The 19,649-nt window shown below is 39.7% G+C and overlaps 1 protein-coding gene across 1 annotated transcript in view; it reads left to right on the top strand.

The window, feature by feature from the left end:
• Positions 1 to 19,649, top strand: part of fam172a (family with sequence similarity 172 member A) — a 233,173-nt gene that overhangs the window by 105,745 nt on the left and 107,779 nt on the right. Inside the window, exon 8 of the mRNA XM_036598465.1 lies at positions 17,113 to 17,232. Coding sequence (XP_036454358.1) covers positions 17,113 to 17,232 — 120 coding nt within the window. The remainder of the gene's footprint in view (positions 1 to 17,112; positions 17,233 to 19,649) is intronic.

Genomic DNA, 19,649 nt, shown 5'->3' with positions numbered 1-19,649 from the left:
CTCTCCAACACGCTTACATTATACATGCTGGACAGCAGCGAAGGAACCAGCACAAGGACAGCCAGTAACTGTGGCGCACATGTCTGTGAGACTATAGCAAGCTTACATATGCTTGCCCACATAGAATTCCTTCAGTAAACATGAAAGTGAAAGACTTACTACAAACCTCTGAAGGCACAGAGTTGAAGAAAGTTGTTGTACCTTCTAAAATTTATAAAACTCTGCATCAGGCATCACTATTAGATTTAATTCTCTGAAAAAATACTTTCTCAGCCTATCATTGTGTGAAGTACACTTCTTTGAAATTTTGTTTCAAGGTGTGGTGGGTCTGTCTAAAAGATGCTACTTGTCATCGTCTATTGTTTTTATGTCCTTTTACCTTTGGCCGTTTTAGTGTCATATGAATTCTCTATTTTCAGTTATTTGCAAGGAGTTTTGGAGAATATCTCAAACACAACACCGCACATATTCCCTTGTACTGTACTCACGTGACACTGACCTTAAACTAAGCACCCACGCACACTTGTGGACAATCCACTCCTCCTTGGTCCAGCTGTACCATTTCCATTGTAGGTTTTCGCAACATTTCAGATATCGACAGACATTTTTTCTGCTAAAAGTTTTGTTACCATTCATAAAATATTATTGCCAATTTCTATTTCCATAGCCTACATCATCAAAATTTATGAAGCGTTAAATCTTTTTTTTGACAATAAATCCCTTATTTGGAATCTTGGCTATTAATGCATTTAAAAAAAGACCTGTAAGACACCTGAAAACAAGACCTCATAATATCACATTGTGTTTATGTTCACTTTGGGCAATACTAAAAAATTAAATTGGCTTTATTAATGATTAATTAGCAGTATTCAATTGTGTCTACGTCATAACCATTTGTGATTTTGGTTTCAGATTTAAGCCATATATAATACAAGCCACTTATAATACAAAAACAGACACACTGAAGATTATACACACTGTCTGAAACATCCCATATGTGCAGTGCATTGTCCCAAGTATTTGAGTCACTTCGATCTAAGGACTCAGAAGACCTTTAGCTGTCAGAGGTCCCTTGGTACTGGCACCAATGGCCTGGTCAGTAATCCATCCCTGGATCACTTACTTGCTTCTGTGCAGTTACTAGAATCTGGTTTTAGTTGTTCACTGGCATTTACGGTTATTAAACAGTTCAGTTCAGTTTGCTTTATTAGCAAGGCCGGATTTAGTTGCAGAATTGCCAAAATACTAATGAAACAAAAAAATTACCAATGCATTTAAGAGATTAGAAGAGATTGTGCACAGATTGTTGTTGTTTATAGGCTATAATACCTTACATACAATTGTATGTCTGTAATTAGTCTAAATTAGTCTTCATGATACTGTTGTATACAAACATTTAAACACGTTTTGTTGACTTTCTAAGTGAAAATTTTAGTGCACAAATTATATTTATTTGCTGATTTTAACATATTGAGAAAAATAAAACCATAAAATATAAAATGTGCCATAACTTTCTGCACAGGCATTTTTTAATTTATGTATTTTTTTATTATGTTTTTTATTATTTTTTTTTAAGTATGTTAATTTCGGCAATCAACAAACTTTACAACTGTACATGTAGTTCACCATTCTAAAAGTACTGACAATACCTTTGATATATTCAGAAAAATTTATCATGATGTAATTTATCACAATAACAATATCGTTTAATTACCCCCCCCCACAGGAAGGCATGTAGTGTTTATTACAATTTGAGTGTCCTGAGTTATATTACACCTATCAGACCCTTTTCAGATGAGAGGAAGCCATGAGTTTATGTGCTTATGTCGTACCTACTGACATACTAACTTATGTCTCTATGAGTATTCAGCTTCAAGGCGTGTGCATGTGTGTGTTTGTATTTGCGATTTCGCATGTGTGTTTTTCCCTCATCTCCACCCATCCTCTCAGGGCCTAGAGTAGGGGGCGGGGCCGCGCCCACTCTCATTCTCCAGTACTTTTTAATCTTTTATGGCTGTATTGTGCCAGGCTCAGGCCCCTCTCCTCCCCTCCTTGACTTCCCGCCGAGCGCTGGACCACCTGCATGTCACTCCAGCAAGCCCAGCTAGCTTCATCCTGGCCAGAGTTGAGTTGATTAATACGCTTCCTTACCCTCGTTAAGGAGTCCCTTAACTGCCTTTAGCACTCTTACTTTTTGGGGCCCCCCCGGGGTTCATAGTGCCCCTGCATAATCTCCCACCACTCTGAAAGATCACAGCCCCAAAGGCCCACGTCTAGTGTCTCTGGAGAGGCCTGGTGAACGAGAGAGAGGGAGGCAGAGAGAGAGAGAGGACAGAGAGAGGTGGGGGTGGTACACAGAAGTTTTTTGGGAGTTCACTTTACTCTGAATTTGAGGCCTAATCCAGTTACCTATTTTCTGTCAGCCAAGCGAAGGAATAGCAGGAACAAAACCCACATTCAGGGCTTAAGAAGCTTCCAAAGATTTCATTCAGGCCTAACCAGGACAGGCTTAGGGCCCCAGCCCCAGGGGGAAAAGAGCCGTTTTTCTAAATGACTAGAATAATTTTTTCTCACTTTTTTTTCCTCCCTCAGATTTCTTATTGTTGCTTTTTTGTTCTGAGAGAGAGAGAGAAAGTGAGAGAGAGAGAGAAAGAGCGAGAGTTAGGCCTTCATAAAGCATTGGAGCGGCAGCAGCTCGTTCGTGTTGAGTGTTCCTCTTTTCTCTCGGCACTCTCGCGCTCTGAGTCGTTCGTTTATTCATTTCTTAAGTGCCTGCAGAACTTTAAGTGTCAGATCCTTGCAGCAGTGGCATGAGTTTATTGAACGCTTTGAGTACAGTGCTTCGCTCTGTTTCTGTTTTGTACATCATCTAGACAGTGTTTTATTTCTCTTTTAGAAGGTCAGTGATCTGTATTAGAACGCTTATTTGCCTTTACTGCTCACTGTCCTGTTCTGCGTCAAGGTGAAGGAAATATTTAGTGTGTGCTACAGTTTAAAAAAAAAAGGAAAAATTGTAACCTTTTCAAATTGTAATGACTGTTGAAGATCTGTGTAATAATCATTTATTTACTCGACACAGCACAATTGAACTGATCTTCATGTTTATTGAATATATAAATCATGTTGTTTTTTTAGACATTGCTGTGAGAAGTTCTTGATGAACTACATTGAATAGGTTAACAATACAGATGATGTCATTGCTTTTGTCTTTGGAAACTTGAGAAAGCAAAATAGGACAAGTTTACGTAATTTACATTCATTTATCAACATAAATGAACTGCTTATGCACTAGCATTCAACAATTTGGAATTGCTGTTAAAAAGTTTGGAGTCAATGTTTTCAATAGTGACAAACCAATGTGGTTGCCAACAAGTGCTTGAAATGATTGTAACATGTTTGTCCTGCACTAATATCTAATAAATGGTTAGACACTAGTAATCTGTAAATAAAACCTAAGTAACAAGTAATGTTAGATGTGCCTAGAATGATGAATAGAGCTGTAAAGCATCCTAAAATTAGTGGGAAAGCTGTATAACTTTAAAAAATACAAACACACCCACACACACACGCAATATACACACACATATATAACATTTGAATGCTAGTGTAAATGTTTCACACTTGTGCACAGTTCAAATTGTTTTCAGTAAAAGTTGTGTGCAGTCTTAACTTATTGACTGGAGAGGCCTTCTGACTAAAAGCAATACTTGCATTTATTGGTAAAGTGATAAAAATTGCTATATAAATCTGACATTTTAAAAAACCTAAACCTACTTCACTGATAACTCTCAATAATGAAAAATTAACCCCACTCAAAACAAACAAACAAACAAAAAACAAACAAACAATGCTACAATGCGACATCAGGGTCTCCATTAACACTGTAAACTCTAAAGACCACACACTGATTTCTTATACATCTTTACAATCTTCACATATTAGTTGCATACTAATTACTGAATAACAAGTAGAGAGGCGTTGATTCACCTTTTTATTTACTATTCATTTATTTAACTCATTTTTTTTGTTCTACTCATATTTGAACTGATATAAAGTACTGATCCAATACCAGTGCTCTGTTAAGGCACTTGTTTTCATAGTAGCAAAGTAACATCATATACTGCACAGATGAGCTCTGTCTTCTGCAGTTTGGTGATTTCCCTGCTCAAACACACTAGATTCAAGTCTTCAGTCAATTTCCAGGTTTTGTGTTTGAGCAGGGCAGTTATCAAACTGTGCTGGACAATGTAGCCCATCCCATACAATACAATACTCTGACTGGCCACTTCATAAAGCACACCTCCTTGTATCTACACTCACTGTTTATCAGCTCTACTTTCCATATAGGTGCACTTTGTAGTTCTAAAATTAAAAAATTCTAAATTACAGACTGTAGTCCATTTGTTTCTCTGCATACTTTGTTAGCCCTCTTTTACTCTGTTCTGTAATGGTTAGGACCTCCAGAGGACCACCACAGAGCAGGAATTATTTGGGTGGTGTTCAGTCCACTTAATGTCCAGTCTGTTAGACTCACCTACCTTGTTGATCCACCTTGTATGTGTAAAGTCAGAGACAATAACTCATCTGTTGCTGCACAGTTAGTCACGCTCTAGTCCTTCGTCAGTGGTCACAGGACACTGTTGGCTGGACTGTTCTCAGTCCAGCAGTGACACTGAGGTGTTTGAAAACTCCAGCAGCACTGCTGTGTCTAATCCACTCGTCCCAGCGCAATACACGCTAATGTGCCACTGCAGCATTGAGTATGGTCCGACACCCAAATGATACCTGCTCTGTGGTGGTCATGTGGTGGTCCTGAACATTGAAGAACAGGGTGAAAAGGGTCTAACAAAGTATACAGAGACACAGATGGACCACAGTTTGTAATTGTAGAACTACAAAGTGCACCTATACGATAAGTGGAGCTGGTAAAATGGACAGTGAGTGAAGATACGAGGAGGTGTTCTTAATGAAGTGGCCCTTCAGTATACGTATGCAGTAAGACACTATATTGACTGTTGTTGCAATGCTCTTTCTTTGAGATGTTTATTTCTCTTAAGATTTACAGTGATGCCAAGTAGAGATGGCAAATCCGTATCAATAGTTATCTGTATGGAGCTGATATCAGCAGAAAATGCTGGATAGGATATCAGAGAGAAAAAAAAAGAAAGAATCCAATCCAATCCTGTAACAAATCTAACCTGAAATAGCACACACTCACAGTTGTTGTTAGCTGTGTATTTCTTCCTACTTTTAGATGTTCTTCTAAGTGCTTAATTTAAAAGTAGCTAATTTTACAGCTTAGTGGTGTTAAAGTACTTAAAGTTTCAGAGAAAAACTGGTATCATGCCATATCTAATGCAAAGGGTGACATGAACGAGTACTTTAATATCTAATTGTCATACACAAACGTATCTATAAACAGGAAAAACTTTTTTTTTTAAGTTATGCATAACCAAGTTGCTGAAATGTAAACAAAGTCAAATTCAGAATACTATGATATGAAATGTTTAATTGTAGAGAAAGTTACTGACTTGGATAGTTGGGAGCAGCATAGCAGACGTTTAGAGCAAAATATTCTACAGAAATATTCAAATGCGCACACTGCAATCAAATTTAACAAGAATGTTACTATTTAAATGAGTATTTAACCTGTGTCATATATCCTGATGTGTCACATTTGACAGTGGAGTTCATCTGTACGAGTTTAAGGCTTTATGACTTTTGTATTAGTTCTGAATTGTCCTCTACACTCCTAGTGCATGAGAAAGTCAGTGGTAGAGTGTTGCTTTGGAGTCAGTTCCAGTTCAAGGTGACATGCAGGCTGGGGTAGTGGCTGGTGTTCACACACCGTGTACCCTACGGCCGCCTCCGTCTCCTTAGGAACGCCATCCATTATTTATCCCTCGTTTTTTCCTCCTCACCTATTCCTTGCGGGACCAGCAGAATCCGTGTTTTGGAGATGTTCTGTTTCCCCATGCTTGGCTCGTACATGACTAACCCGCACGTCTTCTAGATAAGACCTGCTCTGGGTGGAGCTGTCAGGAGTAGGCGATATGTATTCAGCCTTGCCGTTGTATCACCTTCACACTGTCTCTGTTCACACCGCTCCAGGACACTTTCTGGAGGCCCTGAGCGTGCCTGAACTTTGGCCTCCAAGATCTTGTGCCTGACCCTTTATTGCAAGGACATGCGTGGTGACTGGGCTTGGCTTAATTAAACGTATGAACTTATGACACAGCCAAAGCAGGAGGTCAATAACTGAGGTCCAGGGCCACTCACCTGTTTAACCCGTGTGTCTGTTTCTGCGTGTGTGTTATGTGTCGAGGCTTATTTACTTTGCTTCTGACTGTGTGTGTATGTGTGAAAATATTGATTTGCGTTTACGTGATATGTAGGAAAGGGCATTTGACACTGGTGTACAGCACAGTTCAAAAGCTTGTTGATATTTTATTATGTAATAACTTGTACAGTGTGGATTATAGGCTAGACACCAGAAGGTATTTTTAAGATGTTTTAAAACGTTTTGAAAAGTTATTAAACAAAAACATGTAATGATCTATTTATTATTTGGCTTTATTGATGCTAATTTTATTGTAACTTAATTGATGTTATACAACATCTTTCTCAGCTTGCCACGACCTATGAAGATGTAAAGTACTAGCATTGTAGTAGAGGTGTTTTACATCTTTATTTAAAAGAAACATGATTTTATGTTATTGAAAATAATATAACAGTAATTGCAAACTTTTAAATATTGGTGTATGGTTGCAACTGTGTGTTTTGAAGAAAGATACAAAACTCAGTTCCAAAAAGCTGTAACTGAGTATGAAATGCTGATAAAACACAAAGGAGGACCAGTATTAAATTATAAACAGTACAAAGACACATTATATTTAGATTATTTTTGTAAATATATGCTCATACAAAATGTGATGCCAGCCTCACATTCTAAAAAACTTGAGACATGTTTACCACTGTGTTACGTCACCTTTCCTTTTAAAAGCACTCAGTAATCATTTGGGGACTGAAGACATCAATGAATCCAGAATTTTTTTACATTCTTCTGATAAATAAGTATGCAGCTGCGCAGTCGTGTAGTGCCTTCATGTTTTGCGCTTTATAATGCACATTTCAGTGGGAGACATTCTGGACTGTGGTCAGGCCAGTCTAGCATGTACATCCCTGAAAAAGATCAGAAAGCATATGTTACACATAAATGTGCGTATCTTTCAGTGGTGATGGTGCCTTCACCAATGTTCAGGTTATCTGTGCCAAGACACCTCCATACCATGACAAGCCCTGGCTTTGGAACTTCATGCTGATAACAGTCTGGATGGTTCTTTTCTTCCTTGTCCTGGAGAACACAACGTCCATTATTTCCATAAAAAATGTAAAAGATTGACTCATCACATGACAATACACATTTCCACTGTTCCTCAGTGTATTTCACGAGCTCCACCAGTGACATCTTTGACAGATGGCTTATACTGTGCATAGTATGCAACTGTTGCATTTGTGAATGCAGCAGTGAACAGTGTTTATTGGCAACGGTTTTCCAAAGTGTCCCCAAACCGATGTGTCCACCACAGAAGCATGCTGGCTTTTAATGCAGTGCCATCAAAGGTGGTTTTTGGCCTTACACAGAGATTTCTCTAGACTCCTTGAATATTTTGATAACAATGTGCGCTATAGATGGTGAAATACCTAAAATCCTTGCACTCATTTGTTGAATGTTTTTACAAAGAAGTCAGCCTTGCCTAGGACTGTGCCTTTCCTGCATGCTCCTTTTATATCCAGGCATTATTGCATCACCTGTCTAAGATGTTTTAACCTGTTTTTCGAACACTTCACAACATTCCTAGACTTCTCCCCTGTCCCAACTTTTTATTTTTTAATTGTGTTGCAGACATCAGTTTCAGATTAAAAACAATGTACTTCAGTTAAAACACTAAGTATCTTGTCGTTGTGCTATTTTTGTTTACATACAGGTCAAAGTGGATTTACAGATCACTGCCTTTTGTTTTTACTTGCATTTCACATACTGCCTCAGCTTTTTGGAACTGAGATTTGTACTTTTCCAGTGTGTCTGTACCTCTCTGCTTTGTTATTTTTGCATGTAAACTGCTCGGCAGCCCTCTCCATCGTCAGAGCGCTGGTCTTCTGAAGCTGTGCGTTGTGCCCGTTGCGGGGGCGAGGCCTGCCGGCTGCGGCTACGCTCTGATGTCTGCTCCCAATCTTCCTGTCAGGTCAACCTTAAACACATCCAATCTGCTGCGAGGACCCGAAGCAAGGCCCCTCACAGCAGGCCCTTCCTCCGAAGCTCTCGCCCGAGCGGCCGCCCGTGTACCTCGCACCGCGTCAATTAAACCTGAGGAGTAATTTAATCTGACAATCGCAGGCTTGGCGCGAGGCAGGTTGAGATGTGACAAAGATGACCTTTCTGGCCATATGCAGCCGAGAGCTGTCTTTTAACAAGGAACCCCCCCGCGAGCCAAGCACAAGTCCTTTTGTACTTTGTTAATGAGTTATTGATTTGAAACAATGCACTACCAAATTTTGTTGAGATTAGCTCAGTGGCAGCAAGGTCAGGCTGCTGTACAGTGACGTACAGCCCAGGATTCTTTATGCGCCAAGCGCCTCTCTGCACGAGCTTCTGGATCTCTTTATTTCACTTTCCAAGTCCTCGTTTTCCCCCCTCTCCATCTCTTTTCCGTTTCCTCTCTTTTTGCGGGCACTAAGCATGTTATTATTCTGGCAGCATCCTCTCCGCCGGCCTCAACTGTCATCTTGCCTGGCTTCCAGTGAGCTTGCCAGTAGTTAAAGTCAGTACAGTTTTCAAGCTAGCAAGCTTTTTTGGTTGTTCCTTGATCTCCCCCATGTGAGATACGAGGGCTCTTTCATTTGCCCCTCTCGTCTCTGAAGGGGCACCTTGTCCGTGACTGGCCAGGTGTGGAGAACAGATCTACAGGAAGCGAGTGCCAGTGGTTATTTAGCCAGCCTGAGGCAGCTAGTTTTTCCATGCTATCAGGAAGTGCACGCGCCACCACAAAACTCCGCTTCAGCTTTATCAAGCAATACAAAGCACTCCTGCGTGCCGCAGACATTCACAACAGGCAATATTGAATTTCTCCAGTCTTTTATTCTTCACTTTTAATCCCAAACGTGTGGTGTTAGCATAGCTAACTGGTTGCTGAACGATAATATGGATCCAAGCAAATGGTGGCTAGTGAAGGTCCACATTCTAAGGGATTGAGTGATGATAGCTACCAAATAAATGTGTAATTACAGACTTGTTTAATATTTAATCATTTACCTAAAGGAAAATTAGCTTGTTCGCTGTTAGCTATTCAAATGAGTTGAGGTATATGAGAGCTGTGTTTACCCAGCATCTGTGGCCATGGGAGGCAGTTGTTTCAGTCAAGCAGGAGTTTGCTTTTTAAAGGTGGTCTGCAGACTTGTGCTGTGGCAGTTGGCAGTGTTCTGACCTTACAATTAGCATGGATAAATGCTACCATTTCTAGCTTACTGTAGCCTGACCTAAGCTCTCTGGAAGCAGCTGTGTGAAGCAATTAGAACTTATGAAATGAATAGCCGTGAGGTTTATTAGCCCTGCAGAAACTCAGTTTACCTCACGGTTATTTCGAATACTTGAATGTTTTATTGTCTCTGTTAGTAGGCAATTAGTGCAGAGCACAGGCAGCTTACATTCCTTAGCTAACTCAGGGAAGAATCTGAACAGACGCCCACACAGATCTTGCTCGTCCTGGTATTCTTCCACACTGTATTTGCTCTTCATTCAGTAGCCCCTTGCATACATAGCTCATGGCCTTGTGCATGGTATGCTTCATACTAACAATTAACAGAGCAGTAATCCTGACATTTGATCCCACCGTGATATTTTTGATATGTCAAAACATATTAGAGCTGTCAGTTGGGTTTATCATGAGTTTGTTTTTGATGCTCCGTGTGTGCTATGCCATTTGTACATATTTATACCTTCTTTCATTTAATACTGTCACATGCAGCTTGCAGATGGAAGGCCGTGAGTGAGTGACAGTGATTGCATGGCAGCTTCATGCAGCCAGTGGCGTTTCCCCTAGTGACTGCAGACAAGAGCCAAGTGACTGTCACTAAGTTGAAAAAGTGAAAAAGTGTTGCTGTCTCAAAGTTCACCACCTTCTCTTTCTATTTCTGTCTTCCTGTCTCTGACTGTCTCTCTCTGACTCTCTCTCTCTCACCAGAACAGATGTATAGTATGTTGTTTTAACATCCCTGCCTTCCATTCAAAAGTTTGGAATCACCTGTTTCAGCAATATAAAACCAGGTTGGTTGTGGATAGATGTACAGTCGTATGCAAACAGCCCTGGTCAAATTGTATTAACATATAAAATTGTGTAAACATATTAAATGTGCCATGATCTTTGTATGGGCCACATTTATGTTTTATTTTTGTTCTTTTTCTATATGTTAAATTCAGCAAATAGACAATAATTGTGCAAACTGTGAGGATGTGTGAACTTATTTTCATTTAGAAAATCAACAAAACATGTAATTTGACCAGGGGTGTTCAAACTTTTACGTATGACTGTATATATAAAATGATTATAATATGAAGCTGGTACTCAACAACATTATACATTTTAAATAATTTATAGGAGAAAAACACAATTTTAGATGTGTCTAGAGTTAAGAACAGAGCTGTAGATTATTCACAAATAACTGATAAATTCCTCTATATATATATCATTTATCATCTAAATGCATCCATAATATACCCTTGTTATTTCAGTACTTACATACAACTAATATTTTTCTAGATTTAAATTACACAGTAAGTGTGATCATTGAATAAAATAGTAATAATTGTTAAAGGAATATCTGCCGCACTTGTGGCATATGATAGATCAGCAAATTAGCACATGCAGTGACCTCTCTGTTTTTGTTTTTTTTGTGTGTTTGTTTTTTTCATTTAATTTTTTACATTACACTCACTTGTTACATGAAGCTAGAAAAAGGAGGATGAATGCTAACACGTGCTTCTCCCTAGACACATGAAGCGCCACCCCATTTTTTTTTTGCAGCTAACGCAACCTCATTGGAGACCTCAACATGCTCGGAGGAGAAGTCTACAGCAGTAGCTAGCATTGTGCAGAGTGATGCGGGAGAAGGAGGTCCATCCCAATTATGTTGTCTTAGCATCACCTGGAATCGCACATGCAATCTTCTGACAATAGGGCCAACACTTAGATGGTTAAGCCACACAGGCCGTCAGCTTTTTTTCTGTTCTTTTACTGAGTACAGTAAAACGTGCCAAGATTATTGTCTGTGGTAATCGACCAGATACCAGAGTTCAAGCAGGCAGAGGTTGGGTTGAAAGACTCTAGAATTCCTTTAATACGACAAGTAATTACAAACTTTTGAACTGTAGCATAAGTGGATGTTGTGTGCTGGATGTTGTGTGTGCAGCACCTACGCAGGCAGAGGGAAAACAGGAAGAGGAAAAAAGTGGGGAGTGTGCCAGGCATTGAGAGCAGTGATCACAGAAGAGTGAGAGAGCAGAGAGAGTGTGCCATAATGACCCAGCACCTCTATTAAGAGCTAGCCCCTCTGCTTTAAAGCTCCGTGCTGTTTGTTGTGTTGAGTCTGTGCATATGGAGACCGCACTGCGGATGTTTACAACACGTAAATACACACACAAACATGCATGTGGACACACATACACACACACACACCTTCGTATACACGTTTGATGTTGGTCTCTTTGAGACACCGCAGGTTACAACACAGCAGGGAATCTGTCAGGATTGGGGCGGGGTGAGAGTAGGAGAGATTGTTAGTGAGAAGAGGAGATAGAAAGAGAAATAAAAAGTAGAGAAAATGGTAAAGAGATGGAGAGACAAGGGAGAGAGTAGAAAAAGTGAGTGAGAGAGACAGAGAAAACAGATAGAGGAGTTGGAGAGAAACAGAGTAAGGTGAAGAGAGAGAGAGAGTGAAAAATGGAGGAGAGTGAGAGATGAAGGGAGAAAGGGAGACTGAAAAAGAGAAAGGACAGGGAGAAAGAAGGAGAGAGAAAGTAGAAAAAGTGAGAGAGAGAGACATAGAGAGACAAATGGTGAGACAAAGGAGAGAGGATAAGGATAGAGACAGAGAGAGAGAGGGAAAGAGAGAGAAAGACAAGTGAATCTGTCGCTAAGAGGTGGTCTCTAAGGGCAGCCTGTTTTGCGGTGCTAATTAACCCCAGGAAATAATTACACAATATGCAAATGCTGTAGTGATAAGTGTGGGCTCTATCAGAGTGGGGAGTCAATCACATGGTGGATAATGTGCATGGGTGTGGGTGGATGTGTGTACCTTTGTTTGTTTGTTTGTGCGTGTGTGTGTGTGTGTGTGTGTGTGTGTGTGTGTGTGTGTGTGTGTGTGTGTGTGATGCGGTGGTCAGGTGTTGGACTCTGTGTTTGGGTGATAAGGTATGGGGATGTTACCTGATGTTTCCAGTGTGTCACAGAGGAGCAGTCTTGCACACAAACACTCACACACAGTTGCGTACACTCTGACAGCAGCACAGTGAACAGTCCTTGATGTCCAAACACCTCCTCTGGAGTATTAAAGCAACGTACGCTTTCTATTGACTGAATTTGTGGAATGTGATGATTTTGGTTCTGTTTTTATAGTCATACTAGGAAATCTAGGAGTTTTGCATTAGAAGGGATTACTGTTTAATCACTGTGTGTTCTGAATAACGTTACTGTCCCATCTCTGTTTTTCCATTTGAAAACTTTTACATAAATTTTGTTACAACAAGGTGTATTAAAAGTTAATTTTTTTGTTTTTCTTTCTGCTGTAAAGTTACTGTTTCAGGTCTTATTATGATAGCGACTGTACTGTTTGTAAGAAGTAGGGGGCAGTAAGGCTTCTGTTATGTTGTGGCACTGTACAAGAAGAAATGTTTATTGCATCATTGAAACTTTGAATGATGATGGAAGCGAAACTAAAAAGACGTAATTGGTTGTTTAGTTCAAAAATAGTGGATTAATCCAGTACAGAAATAATCATCAGATGCAGCTCTTAAAAGGAGTTTTGCTGGTCACTAATAATTCACCCTAATTGCTTATCCATAAGTGTTTTAAAGTCAGTCAGAAATCTTAAAAAAAAATATATATATCCTTTCGTACCATGAAGTATTTCTAAATGAAACATTGTATCTCCAACAGAGATGCTCTGAAATTTTGGCCACCATGATTTTTTTATCCAACAGTGGCACTTTCAGTTTGCGTCCAAAAGAAAGTAATGGTGTTAAAAGTGTTAAGACTGAAGTGAAATAATCCAAATTGTAACGAAAATGAGAAACAGTGATTGAAAATGCTGGTGGTCCCGTTCACTTTCCTGTGTTGGTCAGTGCAGACATATTCAGTCAGTATGAATGGCAGCAGATCAACAATGAACATTTAGACCATGTAAAATTATTTCAGAGTTTCTAAGAGGGTCATTAGCCAAGCGCTTTCAAATCAGTGTCATGTGTTTCATGAGGGGATACAACACCCAAGATCTTCACCACTACAGGTTTAATAGTGCTTGATGTCATTCTGCTTTATATGCAAAATACAGCAAAACAACAGAAGCTAAAATGAAAGTTGGAGGGGCAGGGGACACATAATATCATGATGATGTAGTGAAAACTCTGATGATATTTTAAAGGTGAGCAGAAGTCACTGCACTTCAGTCAAAGATTATAAGAAAACAAGAATTTGTCTTTAAAATGGGATGGTATGTTGAATCATGCATAATATAACCAAGAACATGAGCTAACAAGATAAAAAAGGTAAATTTTCATTTCATATTAACTTTAACAGGCTCTACTTACGTTAATAAGAAAGCATTGCTTATTTGTGTGTTTGTCTGAGTGTCCTGTGATTATAAAATCTCCTGCCTCTGATGGTGCTCTTTGTGTATGTGTGAGGCTGAATGAGTTGTTCAAAGGCCTTTGATGTCACAGGATATGTCACACGGAGACATGCGGTGTTCTGAAGCGTCTGAGGCGGAGTCCGCTTTCTTTCGGTTGCATCACACGTTAGCTGCCACACCTCCACCCCTCTACATCTCCCCCTACTCGTATTTGTTATCCTTCATATTTATTTACTGTTATAAGCGTGCGCTGTTTAGGAGTGGCAGGAAATCTCTTACTCTCTGTCAGCTGCTTCAGTTTTAATTCAGTTATTAAGCTGTTTTCAGAAGCTTAATCACTGCGTGAATGCTGAGGCAAGAAAAGGAGAAGAGCTAAGCAATGAGGTGCAAACAGTGAACGAAAGTTGATCACCATACGGTGGGCTGGTCTGTCTGTGTCTATGCACTGTGTTTGTCATGATTTCACAATTTAAGTTTGATACCAATCTTAAGTGTAGTATCACAATGTTCCATACCAAAATTTAAAATCAGTTATTGTCTGAATTAAGGCTGAGAATCACTGAAAAATTGTTCAAACAATACCAATAATTTGACTTCAATACTGATTCCTGAACTACTTTTTTTCCAGTGACTTCTTTATACTTACAAACTGGAAGTGGGTGCATCTTAAAGGGCAGGTCCATCAGTTTTTTTAAGTTCTGCCTATATAAATGCTTAAAATATAAACAAGGTCGCTCAAAAGTGGTTCAATGTGAAATACTCAATTCTAGGAAAATCTTCTGATTGAGAATTGTTCACAGTGGTGATAGGAGGCTTTATGACATGGAGAGGTTATAAACATGCTGCCTAATAGTTTTGAGAAAGGTTTGGCTTAAAACATATTTTTAAAAATAATTATTAGTGGAGAGTTACGTGCAGGACAAGGCTAGGGAATAAAATGGCTGTACATGGCTGTACATACAGTTCACATCAAACTACTCTAAATGACTTTGTTTGCAACTCAGCGATTGAATTATTGAACAATTAGTGGAATTCCCCTTTAAATCTTTTGCTGGAAATGGGAATATTTACTGACCGCAGTGGATTGCAGACTAATCAAGATGCGCTGATGTTAATAACTTGCATGTGGAAATTAATTAAGACAGCCAGTGACTAGTCTAGGTTTTGAAGCAAGCATGTGTATTGGCTCACAGGTACTGATAAGACTGACTAATTAGGTATTGAAATTTGGTATTGAGTAAGGGTTTAACAGTACACTCAAATCCCGACAGAGGCTGATACGTGATACTATGTTCATGATCCAATATTCTCATGATATTTTTATGTAATTCAAATGGAGAAAATTGATGACAGTAATCATATTATTGCACTTACTATGACAGTAGAGTTGGAGGCTGGAGTGCTGGAGTGAGTTGTTGATTTGTGTTGATCATTTGCAAACTCTGGTGTTCAAACATTTTTTTTTTTTTTAAATATTTTTCTTTGATAATAAATTCATGCATCACCTGGTCTTACAAAAAATGTCAAGCATAGTTCTGCTAGAAAAAACAGCATAGCTGGTCACCAGCAAAAGCAGCATATCGCTGTTGTTGGAAGAAAACTTTGTATCTTTTCGTTTTTCAGTTTTTGACAATTTTTGAAAATGTCTGTTGTCCTTTACATCGTTTGTAAATTTCATGATGAATGGACTAAAAGAAACGACCCAAAATGACTTGGTGAAAAAGTCTGGTTCCTTTGACTTACATTAAAAGTAAAGTAGGTTTTTTACTTGTCCTGTAAAGTTACCATTTTGGAGATGTGACATTTTCTGTCCAACAACAGCGAAATGTTGTGTTTTAGATGCTGGTGTGCTGGTCAGCAGCAACGGAAGTTGTTATGCTGAGGTTCATGTGACACTACTGTATGTCATTAATGAGCTTGAGCCTATCACAAACCATTATATTAAAATACGTCAACGAGAGGATGTGCCAGGCATCACTGGGTCCAGCCATCCGGCCCCAAGCTCAGACGAGAGCCATGGGAAGCAGATTGAATCCACTCCTGATGCCAAACCAGCGTCAGCTGGCTTTGGTTAAGGGCAGCACGAGCATCTGATCTGAGAAGAAAAGAGAACTTGTTTCTCCTTCTCTCATTGCCTCAGCAGCTGCCCCACTAGATGTTAGCACTAAAAACTAGCATTAGTTTAGCGAGAAGGCCTACAGAACCACCCAGGTTCATTCTGACTCATTGAACCATAGTGTAACAGGTAAATTCGTGTACTGTATTATTTTACTGCATATTGTGACTGTAATAAATATCAAACATGGCCTGGTGAATCAGTAATGTTTCATTAATTAGCCCACTTTTTTTGTGATTTTACCTAGTTTTTCTCCCCAGTTTTTCTCCCCAGTTTGATCACGACTAATTCCTGCCCACCACATGTTTTTGAACTGCCGCTAATGCAGTTATTTTGATCAAAATAATTTTCTTTTTTTGGATTATGTAATTACACTGATTAATCAGAACACCCAAAGAATCTCACCTGGAACTGTGATTGGTCAAGATATTAACAGAAAACTGTACAAAACTTTGTGGTTGGTTTGAGGGCACATTTGCATACTGCAGCGTTCTGTGATATTAATATTGAAAATGTCAGTATCACAATGATGATTAACAAACAATATATTGTACAGCCCAATACTGTAAGTAAACACCAACTATGTAATTACTTCTTCAGGAATATTTAGTATAACTGAACTTTCGATACTTTTTACCTCAATTGTTAAATCCTGGTGCTCACACACCTTCTACCATCGCCAGCTTCTCCAAACAAACACACAGATCGATGTTCAAGACATTGCTGAATGAGTGCACCCCCCCTCGTCTCTCTGTCTCTCCCTCATCACCTCAGGCCCGTGTTAATTACGAGTGTTCTGTCTGCACTCCGGTGTTGTGACCTTCCCCCCCGTGTTGGCCGATTATGTGCTTACCGCTTGTATCAAGGCCACATCGATCGCTTAGCTGGGTACAAATTAAGATTTAAACCTGACGTCACAGGAACTATTGGTTTTTACATTTGGGGCATTTGCAATATGCAAGGCTCATTGATCCAGGGAGGATGTGCTTCAGCATGTTGGAGCAACTGTGTGTGTGTGTGTGTGTGTGTATATGTTCTGTTGTTATCTCAGTTCTCTCACAGTTCTTTGTTTGTGTGTGTCTCTTTCTCTGCAGGAAAACAGTTCACCGGAGGAACACACACTCTACGTGTGGGACCACTTCATTTCCAAATCGCTCGCTGAAAACATCTTTGTTGTTGCTCACAGCTACGGCGGCCTGTCTTTCGTGGAGTTGGTGAGTGTTTATGTTTTTGAAGAAAAAAAAAAGAACAATAACAATATGGACACACACATACACACACTTGGCCTCACCGGTGGGAGAGTCAACTCTTTTTCCGAGAAGGTAAGAAAGCAAGAGAAATGATTAAAAATAAATAACGTTTAGTTTCGTTGAAAAAGTGCTGCTTCTGTAAACAATCCAGTTCATCCTTATCCTAGGGCACTATCCACTCTGCAGAGAGAGGAAGGGAGAGAGAAACAGAGCAAAGGTTTGAAATGCGGCTCTATTATGCCGTACTGAAGACACAAGACAGTAAAAGGGGAGAATGTCGGAGATAGATGGCAACATGTACTTGAAGGGCACTGAGGAGAAAGGAAAGGGAAGAGAATGTGATAGAAAGAGAGGAAAGAGTGAAAATAGAGGAGCAGCACTGGAGTGGATTCCTTGCTGTTCCACAGCTTGTCTACACCTTAACTACTTAGACTCGAAAGGCCACTGCACACTGAACATGCTGTGTCATGCGGCTTGAAGCAAACACGGTACTAACCACAGCTGTACTACATATACTGATGAGCCAAAACATTTTAAACACATTCTGCTGAATCTAATAATGTTGATTATCTAGTAACAGCAGCACGCATCAATGTCTGGGATATAGTAGTTGACATATTGGATGCAGGAGAAGTTGGCAGGCATGAAGACCTGAGCGGCATTGACAAGGGCCAAATCATTATGGCCAGACAACATGGCATCTCCGAAACAACAAAGCTTGTGGGGTGCTCCCAGTCAGCAATGGTGAGTAACAACATTGTTCCAAGGAGGGACGAACCATGATGTTGGGCACCCAAGACTCATTGATGTGTGAGCGAAACAAAGGCTATCTTGTCTGATCTGAACTGACACAAGGGCTACTGTGGCACAAGTCACAGTTTTTAATGATGGTTACTGGAGGAATGTCACAACACACAGTGCATCACACACTGCTTGGTATGGGGCTGCATAGCGGCAGACCAGTTATGTGCCCATGCTAACCCCTGTCCACCGTTAAAAGTGCAATGCGATCACAAGCATTGGAGGAAGATGGTTGCCCAGTTGACCACCTGAATGACCAGGCACATGTGCACCATTTACCTGGAGAAGCGATGGCACCAAGATGCACAAGCTATTGGAGGGAGTATAATGCTCTGAGCAGTATTCTGCTGACCCTGGCTCAGGGTATTCATGTGAACACCAGTTTGATGTGCCACCTGTCTAAGCATGTAGTTCACTTTGTAAGTGGGATTATACATTTGTCACTGCTAAGATAATGCTATATTCCACTATCTAATGAGGTTTTGAATATTAGCACCAAGCTAATGGTTGTGAATGTTTACATTTTCAGCAGCTCTCTAGAATAAACATAAACCTTCAAGTAAATTTTCTTTACTTTGAATGTTAGTAGCTATCATAGAAATGCAGCAAATCTGAACAGCATATAGAATCACATGCTTTCTATAATGGGAAATACACCAATACAGCAGAGACCTCTAGCTATTTCACAGCATCTCAGATGGTAAATACAAGTAACGTGTATGTCTTCGTTAATTACTTTGTACTTGAAATGAGGTGATATTCAGAGGAACATTTAATGTAGAAAAAAATCTACAGGCTTTGAAACTTGTTAATTAATTAGAGAGCTTGATACTGCTGATTTCCAAAAACATCATTCATTTTTCCCGCACAGAAAAGCGGATTAGACCCAGGGCTCTTCTAGATGCTAATGGTGAACTAGAAAAAGACAACACATATTTTAAGGTATAAAGTAAGTCTGTTTTAGGATTAATAGTTGAGTAATAAGCTGACAGTTTAAGGGGTTAGTAAATCTGTGTTCTCTGTGGTGGGTCATGTTGACTTTTCTGAAACTCCCTGAGCTAGCTGCAGCTAGGCTAGGTGCACTAACAGCTATGACGGCTGGCTCAGCTGACTCGCCTTTGATCTCTGCCCCTCACACAAAAACACACCGATACACACACTTGCACACATCCACACACTGTCCCTGAACCCAGATCTGTTGAGCCATCCCTTCTCTCTGCTTTTGAAGTGGGGGATGTGTGTTAGCGGTTAGTGGATGGCTATGGGCTTCTCTTTGAAAACTCCAGGGGTGTGTGTCGAGTGTGTGTCCTTCGCATACTGGGAGGGTCTTTGTTTAGTTATTTGAATATGAGTGTTAATATTCATGGAACAGACTGGCTCTCACTGGCCAGGCTGTGGATGATACAGTTCCTCTGAAATGTGCTTATTGAGGAATAATATGCTAATGTTGCTAACAGTGAAGGAAAGTGAATAGCCACCAAATAGCATTTTACAAATGACATGCCAACTAATGTTCACTCAGAATTATTATTGATATTATTATTATTTTTATTATTGTTATTAAATGCCGTCAAGTTTGT

The sequence above is a fragment of the Colossoma macropomum genome, unplaced genomic scaffold (assembly GCF_904425465.1).
Source record: "Colossoma macropomum unplaced genomic scaffold, Colossoma_macropomum, whole genome shotgun sequence".
In the NCBI taxonomy this organism is placed as follows: Eukaryota; Metazoa; Chordata; class Actinopteri; order Characiformes; family Serrasalmidae; genus Colossoma; species Colossoma macropomum.
This window is presented reverse-complemented; position numbering and strand designations above follow the sequence as displayed.